General features: G+C 37.6%; 1 protein-coding gene across 3 annotated transcripts in view; it reads right to left on the reverse strand.

Moving 5' to 3' along the window:
• The window catches only part of ncapd3 (non-SMC condensin II complex, subunit D3), a 140,782-nt gene that overhangs the window by 74,246 nt on the left and 54,815 nt on the right, over window positions 1–11,721 (reverse strand). For all 3 annotated transcript variants that reach the window (XM_062058947.1, XM_062058945.1, XM_062058946.1), the window contains exons 22-23: window positions 11,719–11,721; window positions 11,385–11,623 (exon numbers count right to left, since the gene is read on the reverse strand). The exon at window positions 11,719–11,721 is cut by the window's right edge and continues 90 nt beyond it. In XM_062058947.1, the coding sequence (XP_061914931.1) occupies window positions 11,385–11,623; window positions 11,719–11,721 (242 nt within the window). The remainder of the gene's footprint in view (window positions 1–11,384; window positions 11,624–11,718) is intronic.

The following is an 11,721-nucleotide window of genomic DNA, read 5'->3' on the forward strand; positions in this document are numbered from 1 at the left end:
TTTGGCTTGTGTGTGTCTTGTTTACTCCGGAGTAACATGTGGTCTGTCTGCACGGCCAACTTAATTCAACCTGCACTTCTGATAATGGGTAAATACATTTGTTGTACTAAACTACTTTTGTTGCCTGTTTAAGCTTCGGACAATCCGCTACACAAATTGGCGTCACGAACAGGATGGTTTAGAAGCTACAGGTCGACAGCCGCTCCCGCTCTCTCAGTCAGGCAGACAGTGTGCTCCACGCGCGCATAACAAGGTAAGCGTTTTGCTTAAAGTGTAAACATGTTCTGCCTGGAGAGAGCCGGATCGATAAGACTAATTGCTGAATCTATTTTTGATAAAACATAGGTTTAGTCAGGTTCTCCAAAAACAACCTGGAATGGGGTAAATTATGGTTGGATTGAGTTGTTTTATATGTGATCATTTGTCTGTGTGTTTGTTGAAAACTTGTGATTTCTTGTTTTTAACATAAGGGGATTGTTGATAGAATTTTGGTGGTTTGGAGTGTTTTTGAAGCGTAGACTATGTGAGACGAAAAATTTCTTTTAACATCTTCATCCTCTGTCGTTGCTGGCAGAGGATGCTTCTTGCTGCAAGTGCATCAGATTAGTCAGAGTTGGATACAGCTAAATTATAGGCAAGATTTGCTAACTGGTGTGACATTTGGCCCATATAAACTGATGACGTCTATGAAGGTGCGACATATCTGTTTATGTGGAAACTGCAGCGGTGGGAAAAGCCTCTTATAGGTGACCGCTCATTGACTCCGGTAAAGGAGATCAACTGAGCGTATAGCTGTCACGACGAATTTGGAAATTTGCTGCAAATAGACAGGTATTGATCGGGCTGCATATGGTAGAGCTTTGGTGAAACTTGGTGAAACTGTATGGACTGACCAGACACGAGTCTGTAGGATTGCTGGGTGATTTCCAGTGGTCCTACTGGGCGTTAGGCCAGGTTTTTCCGTGTTGGTCAGGGATAACGCAGGTGTTGCTCCAATGAAACGGGTTAATCGCCGTTTTATGAGCAATGATGGAACCTGGTTTTTATGATATGAGACTGCCGATTCCACAAAAGCACGCGTGCATTAGTTGTTTATATTGGTCCGGACCAGGGGGGCGTGGTTTGTGGGATAAAAATGTGTGTTTTTTAAATGTATATATATATATATCTGCATAAATTAATAACTTTTGTGTAGCACCTGGTTTCTTATCTGGTTTAATTCCCCCCCTTCCTCCCCCCCCCTCTCGCAACCTCCCTTCACGCTTTTTCTCACAGCCCCGCTAACTGTAAAAGTTGGGAAATTGTCTAAAATGTGTGTGCGTGTGAGAAAGTAGACAAAGTTTATGTACAGAATAAATATGAGTGAATGATCTATCCATTTAATTATCTTATTCCGCTCTCGGAGGCTGGATCGCGGGGGCAGCAGCCTAAGCAGGGAAGCTCCCCCTCTTTGGCGCTGCGAGCGAATTCCAGTCATTTGAATTTGTTTTAAACTATACTGGTGATTGTGACTGTGCGATATTACAGTTGTTTTACACACTGAGATTTTGAGTACGGGAAAAAAGGCTCTTGCTCGCTGGTAAATTCTCTGTGTGAGTGACTGTGTGACGCATATAAAGAAAAAAAAAAAAAAAAGGAGTCTCAGCTGGGACACATTTTGAGATAAGAGTGTGTCAGAAGTGGCGAGGCTATGTGAGTGTCAGCTGTACGAGGCATTGGGCCGAAGAGGTGTGACACTGTTAGCATAGCATTGAGCTAGGTTAGCATTGAGCTAGGATAGCATTGAGCTAGGTTTAAAGAATACAAAAATAAATAAATAAATAAAAAATATATAAATATATATAGTGGACAGCTGTACTCAAATCTGAAGAGAAGGCTGACAGGTTGGTTTTGATAATTGGAAAAATAAAATATACTGTATATGAATAAATAAACATTTAAATATCAATACATACATTTGGACTGGGACATTGAAGCATTGTTAAATTCATTAGTCATTAATTATGTGTGTAATATATTGTATTGAACTGCCTTGTTGCTTATCTGATCCATCCAGTTCCTGAGTGGAAGTTGAGACAAACACGCACGCACATCCTAGATTAGGACACATTGTAACTTTGAATTAATAGTTATACAACAAATAAATTAATAATATTGAATTTAAATTTGATAAAGATAAATTGATCATACATTGACATTTTAATTTTTTTTAGGAATAAACACACAATAAAATAAAAGTTAAATTTATATTCTAAAAACATCTAAGGGCATCTGCGCAAACTGTGAAACATAGAGTCTGAAGAAGTACAGATAAGCGTCGCCAACACTTAGCGCCATTGTCAAAACAAAACGTAGAGAAGCGTTAAACAAATTCTAATCAGAAGGAAGACAGACCAAAATATGAGAACTTAAGTAAACAGACAGCAAGTAAACCAGAAATAATAATGTAAATAAATAACAAAGAAAGCAAATTTCTATGTGACATTGGTGCATGTAGAATTACATGTAGAGAATAAAACTAAATGGAAATAACTGTCTGCAAGATAAGCATGACGTCATGAATTGTGCTCGGGTTAGTAATAGATAGATAGAAAGACAGATAAAACGTTATTGATTCCTTCAGGAGAGTTCCCTCAGGAAGAAGAAGTAAAAAGTAAACAGTAACTATAAGGGTATAAATGGAAACAAAATAGAAAAATATTACAAGGAGAATAAAAATAGAACAGTAAAATAAGAGAAACTAGGCATTAACGACCATGATATAAAAAAGTATTGCACTGTTATTGTTTTGCATTCCCTGTCATCCTAGCCCCCCCCCCAAAGAGGAGTTGTACAGTCTAATGATGTATGAGACAAAGGATTTTGTATAGGCTAAACCAGTAGTTCTCAAAGGAGGGTATGGTGTTTCCGCCCGGACAAAAAAGGGGGGTACTTGAAGGTATGCCAAAGGGTACCTGAGATTTTAAATATTTTAAAAATATAATTATAGAAGAATAATTCTTCAACAAAATAAATATTTAGAATTAAGTTCACGAGCCCAGATGGATCTCTATTGCAATATCCAAAGAAGGTTGATGATTGATTATATGTATAGAAATCTTTATTATAATTTAATCACTTGTTTAATTTTTAAAACGTTTTAGTTATTCTTATATTTTTTTGTCCAAATAAGTCAATTAAGACCACAACAAATGAGCAATATGGTGCACTGTTATACAATTTAATAAATCAGAAAATGATGACGTTATGCTGTATTTTATTTTTTTATTTTACTGGGAAAAAAGGTTGAAAACCACTGCCCTAAATCATATCTAAAGCTAAAATTATTTTATAAGACTGATTATTTTGGATTATTGTGTTTGTATTGTGAGAGAAGGAGAGAAAGTGAGAGAGAGAGGAAGAGAGAGCAGGTGAAAAAACAGAAGGAGGGTGAAGAGGATGGTTTGAGAAAATATGGGAAAAGGATGTTTATAACCTTACGTTATGTGAATGGTTTCTAGGAGAACAGAAAATAGAAACATTGTGTGAAGTGTAAGGAAGAGATGGATACAGGATGTTGTTTGTAAAGGAAAACGAAAGTGAAGAAAAGATGAGAAAGTGACAAATGAAGGTATTCGTAAATGGTATGCTGTTGATTGTGGTTAGTTGCAAGTTTGTTTATTTGTTTGTTTGTTTAGTTGTTTGAGTGAAATGGGAAGAAATCAATAGGAATGATTACATGCAAAATGGAATAAAACTATGAGTGCGATAGATAATGAATGAATAAATGAAATAGGTTTATTTTGGTCATATAATCAACCATCAACCAATTTGTGTGAGCAGTTTAACAGTAAATTAGACATATTAACAATCATACACATTTACACACAGAAAAGAAAAGAAAAAATAATGACCGAAAAAAAAGAATAGGCGGAAGCCAAAGCTTATATTGGCCTATGATATACATTTACTGAACATTAAATTACCTGGAACATCAACGTTAAAAGATGAAAGTAATTGTTACTATATTTTATAATGTTCAAAAAACTTTACCTTTCAAGGGTCTCCAAAACCATAACAAAAAACTACATGTGTTCAGCTCATCACTGAGGATGGTACATCATTTAACTCCTAAAACTGAAATACATTTGTCTTTTTATTTTATTTTACTTGACCTATTTCAAAAATCAATATCCCCCGTAAATGATAGTTTTCTCCTCATAATGTAAACAAGCTAAGAATACAAACTGGAAGGCTGTTGTTCTTTACTTGGAAACATAATTGCCATTGTTTTAAAATTAAATTATCTGAACATTTAACACATTATGACTTATAAAAAATGGATTGATATGATCATAATAATAATGCTTTGTGTATTATTGAAATGAGCCTTTTAATTTTAAGTATTGGGTCTATATTTCTTCTATAAACATTTCCCCAAACTTCAAAACAATATTACATATGGAAAAATAAATGAATAATATAACATGTGCAGACATTTCTTATTCAGCATGTGTTTAACTTTATACCGAATAGCAATGGATTTGGATATTTTTCTTTAATATGTTCAATATGCGGCTTCCAACATATTAATGATCAATTACTATTCTCAAGAATGTAGTTCATATACTCTGGCAATTTCCACTTGATTCAACTTTAATTTTTGTTTCACAATTTGACTTTGCACCCTGGACAGGTCGCCACCTCATCACAGGGCCAACACAGATAGATAGACAGACAACATTCACATACTAGGGCAAATTTAGTCTTACTAATTTCTACATATTGAGATCTATTACTTAAAATAACTACTTAACCACTGTTGTGAAACACCTTTCTAATTTATGGGAGTATTGGGATAGGATTGAGGAAGATGTCTGCTGTGGTGGTGGTTAGTTTGGAAATTAATTTAATAAAAGTGGCTTTAAAGTGCAGTCTGACATTTTTGGTTTGGAGTAATTTATAGTTTTATTTAGACATTGCAGTACACCATACTTCTGGATGTTGAGCTAGAAGAGTATAATGGCATGACAGAATAAAGTTAGAGTTAAAGTTGGGGTGCCAGTGATTGTCACACACACACTGGGTGTGGTGGAATTTGTCCTCTGCATTTGGCCCATCCCCGTGATTACCCCTGGGAGGTGGGGGAATCATGGTTGGTGATTTGGCTCCCAAATTTTTTATAGTCTTTGGTATGACTCGACCGGGGTTTTGAACTTGCGACCTGCCGATCTCAGGGCGGACACTCTAACCACTAGGCCACTGAGATGAAGGAGGCAAACCAAATCTCAACAGCTTTCAGTTAGCTACAGATTTTGAGAGTATAATGCGAATAACTATAACTTTACAACTGTTTGCTGTGAATAGTGTTGAATAATAATTACAAATAACAGCCTACATTAATAATTAGAATAAGAGCCGATATGTAAAGTGTTAAAAAGAGGAGAAGTGTGATTAGGGCTGGCGCTTAGAGCATGGCCTTGTGTGTTTGTTGTGACTAGGTTGGATAACCATTTGGAGACAGGCAAGGCAAGGCGGGGCAGCTTTGTTTGTGTGGCGTTTTTCCAGGAAAGGGCAGACTCAAAGTGCTTCACAGACAACAAAGTGAAATGAAAGAAAATAAAAGCAAAATTAAAATGCAGACAATAAAAATAAAAACAGTGCGGACGTTAAAAGTTAAAAGATTAAAAGATTTAGCTGAAAGACAAGGAGAAACGTGAATAAATACATTCTTTTGTTTTGGAGAATATCACGTACAGCGGGAGGTCAGAGTGCAAGCATGACAGCTTGCTCGCGCCTACTGATAGACAAATGATAGTTTAAATTAACTTATACATAATCTTTAAGTGAATTAAAAGGGTACTTAAATACAAATGAAGTAGTACGTATAATCTTTGAATTAAGGTTATTGATTAGCAATTAATGGGATAGTTAAGACTGTAATTTTAAAACGTGATATGCAAAATTGAACTAACCGAGAGGATATGAAAACGATGGGTGTACATGTTTTGAGTTCCGAATTCTGGAGGAAAAAACCTCAACAAAACGAAAAACCATACAGACGGACTTGGGTGGTAGCCACGGTTGTGCTAGGTCAAGCGAGGGTGGAAAGGATGTGCAGCCGGGGGACTGCTAGCTTCTCTGAACAAGACAAGCTCCAAAGTTGTAGCCAGAACATGCTCACAAAAAATACAGGTGTGACAGCAGGACAAACAGCAGGATACAAACAGACCCCTGCTGGACATAAGTGTCAACGGACAATGTTCAACACAATCTTTGAAGCATTCCTTTGTGGTCAACCTGCACACACCTTGTAATGACCTGCTTACAAACTGTGCCCTGACAATTCAATACCGCACAAAAGGAACTTCCTGATGTTGCCTGACAGCACGACATCAGCTGACAACTACTGGGGACGCCTCCCAGGAACGAATGGAGGACGGGGACTGCTCCAACTGTCCTAGCACTGGCTGACTGAGGTGCGTCCGTGTGTCCTGCCACCCAAACCGCCACCAGATCACCAATTAGACGACTCATAATAGGAGCCTTTTGACTCTTATATATGGTGGGACTCAAGGTATGGCTGCTCATGTGAACTATCCTTACAACAATTAGAATGGTATAAGATGGACAACTAATGACCCACATTGTTCCTTTGCTCTCTGTCCTGCCTACTAAACCAAAAATTTAGGTCAAATGATAAAACAGGGCGTAGCTGCAGCTGATTGAACCGATACGCAAATACCACATTTTCAATTATTTCGGTTGTCTGTTAAAAACAAAGCTATTGGTTGCAATTTGGACATTCCTGCTGTAGGCTACAAAGAGCTAGCAGCTACACAACAGCTGAGCTAAAACAAAATGTAAGCATATCAAATAATTGTAGTTGCTTATTACATACACAAAGTCACAGAGAGACAGAAGTCTGTAGAAAGTATTCAGTAACAAACGTGTCCGCATTATTAAACTTTCTACCACAGGAAACATACTGAACAAATACAGCCGTTACTATCAGACTCTAATCCGGATTACTTTGTCTATCAGAGACATGGTTAAAACCCACAACACCTTTCGTTCTAATTAATGTCCCGGGGGACAAGATTACAGAAAAGACAGATCGAGTGACAAAGGGGGGAGGAATTATGATTTATGAAAGGGAAAACATTAAAAGTAGATCAATTTGAGTATGTTGAAATTAAAATCACATTTTCCTCAGAAATGTATTTCAAGGTAATTGTAGTATACCGACTGACCACAGCTAAAGACATTTTTCTTGATTCATTTTCAGACATCCTCAAACAGCATAGTATGAAAGAAGTAACGTCATGGGGGACGTTAATCTGGACTGGTTAAATAAAACACGTAGAAAGAAACTTAAGGATATTATAAACGGCTTCTACATGATACAAATGATAAGCAGCCCTACTAGAATTACAATTGGATGACAAAAATCAAAGAGAACATCTGTAAATACACGAATACAAAACCAGAAAGAAGAGTGCTAAAATAAAAATACCATTGGATTCTAATAAAGACATGAGGACTCAGCTCTCATAAGAGCAATTATAACAGGTCTAAATACAGATCGTATGATTTAAAAGTTTGGAGGAACAAAGTTACAATGTTTATGCGGAAGTCTAAGGCTGACTTTCACTTAGAATTAATCAAAGCTGCAAAAGGGAACAATAGAGAGTTATGGAAAACCAGATACAAACTTACGGAAAGAGAGCAAACAAGAAACAACACTATAACATTAAATATCAATGGCGCTACTGTCGCAGACAGTCTGGACATAAGTAATAATTTTAATGAACATTTCATCCAGTCTGTACAAACCCTGAATAAAAAGTCCCTCAAAATCAGTGCAAATAATTGTCATTTATTCAGGATGGACTAATTTTAGAATTAACAAATGAAACATAGTTAAACAAAATCTTCACTGCATTATCAGACTCACGATCTAGAGATATATATGGGTTGGACACTATCTTCCTAAAAACATATAAGGATTGTATTATTGCTCGTATAACAACGATTGATAAATAAATCAATAACGGAAAACACTTTCCCTACCACGTCGAGAAACTGCTACTATGATTAAATCCATAAAGCAGGAAATAAAGAAGACCAGAACATGTACAGACCAATTAGCCTTCACCACGTTATAACAAAAGGAATAGAAAATTTGAAATTAAAAAGTGGCTTTGGAGCAATCAAGGCTGCTCAGACGGTCACTAAAATGGGCATTATGTTGACACATCAATTTAATGAGTATTATATTTATCCATGAGAGCATTTTTGTTGTAAATTGTGAGGTATGGTTGTTAAAATCTTGGTTGTTGTTACGAATGATGACAGATGTGAACAAGAGCATGTATTGTCTTTGTGTGATGATGTAAATAAGGTGTGGTTGTATTGTATATTAAGAATGTGTCCATGAAGGGGCATTTTATGACTTTTCTTAATTTGATTACATGCTACAGTATGATTATTTTTTGATTACCGGTAATTATTGATTATTATGAATGTATATATTTATTATGATTAATTAGTGTCATAATTTTATTGCTTGATTTGTGGATCCCCTTAATTTAGGTAGCCAGGGACTACAGATGGAAAGTAGCTATTTAGAAATAATCTGGTACAGAACATATCTGTTTCTGAACTTAATGTTTCTGTGCATTGTCCCATCATAGATAGACTAAATTAAATACAACTATTTAGTGAATTATTGAGGCCACAATAATTCACTAGGTGTTGTAAAATATCAAAGTACTATTGCAAAAGCGAACAGTGACCTCAAACATGACCTGTCCTCCGCCTCTGTTCTTGCTGCGCTTGACTATCAGCTGCCTTTTCTTTTTCTTGGATGTTTCTGAAACTACTAATACTACTACTACTATTACTATTACTATTACTACGACTAACACTGTCCCTGTAAGAGGGACAGAGGGGGGAGGTGAGTTTGGATTGGGTCAAGTTTGAGCGTGTTGAGGTTTTATTTAATCGATATGATCAATCCGGTACAAGGATAAAGGTACGTAATGATTTAGATTAACAATTGCAGTGGTTGGCGGAAGCAACCCCAACCTCAAAGGAGGGTGCCAATTCAGTAATTAAATATTTTGTGAATTATCTAATATCCCGACATGGTTTCCCCAAAAAGATTAGGTCAAACAACGGCACCCATTTTAAGAAAACAGGTTAATCTTCTTCAGTCACAAGATCAGCACTTCTCAGGACCAGCAGCTTCCTAGGAAGGTGGAAAGACCATGAGACCAAAATGGTAAGTTTGCAAAATGTAGAATTTGTGTGCCAGTTCCTCTGTGCAGATTTGAGGATGAAAGCAGCCACTCCAGATTCCCTTGCACTCGCTAAGAGGGGCACGGTCAAAGCCGATCCAGGACCAACACCCGATACCTGACTGGAAGGAACCGAGAGGAGAGACAACACCTTGCCAGCGATGACGAGAACAACTAAGGTTGCCAGCCAATGTGTCCACCGGGACTCCAGCAGCTGTGGAAAGAAGTGTCGGGAGTGCCGAAGCGGCGAGGAGGCCTAGAAGCAAGCCGAGGGCCTGGACCAAAGCCCCACGTCCCATACTCTGCCCCCGCCCCCACAGCTCCAACTTTTTCTCAGCTTTTCCCCAAAGCGGCCAGCGCGCACATGCCATTGCACAGTCTGCCCAATGGACTGAACCACACCCCAAGAAGAGACAGAGACAAACTGTTTGAGTGGATCTCTTTCTTCACCAAGGCAGCCAAAAGCCCAACGAGGTGTCGGCAGGCCACCAGCCTGAGGCACCACCGAGCCATCTATACGAGCACTAATCGAACATGGACTCATACGAAATTCAGTTGTGTGTTCAAAATCAATTGATAATTAACAATATTGGTAACTACATCCATTGCAAATGCCGGGAAAAATATTTTTGCAAATGTCTTACAGTCATAAGTCTATATACATTCATCTATTTATATTCAATGATGTTCATGATCAAAGTATTTGTTATTCCTTTACTAAATCGAAGGGTAGGCCACTAATCGTGTTCTGTGAGATGGTTTTACTGCAGGCTGGTAACAGCGATCGCTCTGAAGGAGGGTCATAGACGGAATTTTTGCCTCGTATAAAAACATTGAGGTTTTTGCCTCTATCTGTGGTAGAGATTAGTGGTCTACATCAGAAATTGTTTTGGTCCAGGGTCTTAAGACCCTGGAAGGCGGGTATGTAGTAGAATTTCTGACCTTTGACCTATATTGCATGTCTAATAAGAATGTACGCTCATTTAATTTCTCTTCTATTCTGTGCCAGTGGGACAAAAGTGAATATTAAGTCGTGCCAACCTGTCTACAGAATGTGTTGACTGTCTAAAGGATTCGAGTTGTTATGGAACAGATAGGGATAACCAAAAGACATTGACGCATTAGATAACAAACAATGACGCACAAGAGACATATAAAAAATGGCAGAAGACCGGAACTCGACAGTGATTTTGGCTTGTGTGTGTCTTGTTTACTCCGGAGTAACATGTGGTCTGTCTGCGCGGACAGACCACATGTTTATCAACCTGCACTTCTGATAATGGGTAAATACATTTGTTGTACTAAACTACTTTTGTTGCCTGTTTAAGCTTCGGACAATCCACTACAGTATTGAGCAAAGAGTCTGAATATTTATGTACATGTGCTTTTTTTTTTTTTTTGTTGGAAATTATTTTTTAATTTGTTTTTTTTCTGTCAAGATGGGATGCTTAGTGTACATTAATGAAAAATAAAATAAACTTTTTTTGATTTTGGCAAATGGCTGTAATACAACAAAGAGACAAATTTAAAGGGGTCTGAATACTTTATGTAACCACTGTATATAGACAAATGTGTGCCTTTCCAAATCATGTCCAACCAGCTGAATTTACCACCAGTGAACTCCAACCAAGCTGTAGGAACATCTTAAGGATGATCAGTTGAAACAGAATGCACCTGATCTCACTTTTGAGATTCATGGCAAAGGCTGGGAATACTTATGTAAATGGTATTTTTTTATGTTGAATAAATTTGCTAAAATGCATTAAACAATGATGTGGCATTGTGTGTAGAATTTGAGAACCAAAATTAATTTACTAAATTTTGGAATAAGGCTTTAACCTAGAATGTGGGAAAAGTGTAATACTATGAATACTTTCCAGATTCACTGTAACTCTTGAAATTGGCTGTTGGAGTGGAACGGTGAAAGCGAATGTATAGACATTATTGGGGTCGTCAGGTGGGCATCCTGCTTTGTCTAAGTTTCATTGATTGACGCCCAAACAGCTTCAAGAGAGCTCAATGGTGTACCAAGCGTTCCCGGTAAATCCCCCGTCTATGATATACGCTCAATACTTGGTTAGGTGTGTGTTAAACTCAACTCACCTGGAGGAGGTTGGTCAACATGATGAGAGTCTGCTCCCTGATGATTGGGTCATTGTCTCGTAGGCAGGCAGAGATGTTGGGTATATAATGATCGACTTTGTTTGTGTATCGAACACATAGATCACACATGATCACCACCACGTTGTTGCGTAAAGCCACTTCTGTACCGACCTCCAGCTCCCTGGCCCACACGGGAAGGTACTTCTGTACCAGGTCCTCATGCTGCAGACACAGCTTACCTGATCCATCAGACAGAGAGAATAACATAAAGCAATCCCACTCACTCCTTGTTGTGAGAAAGAACAGGTCTAACTGAATAAGAGCGCTTGTTTACCCA

Source organism: Entelurus aequoreus, linkage group LG09 (assembly GCF_033978785.1).
Source record: "Entelurus aequoreus isolate RoL-2023_Sb linkage group LG09, RoL_Eaeq_v1.1, whole genome shotgun sequence".
Lineage (NCBI taxonomy): Eukaryota > Metazoa > Chordata > Actinopteri > Syngnathiformes > Syngnathidae > Entelurus > Entelurus aequoreus.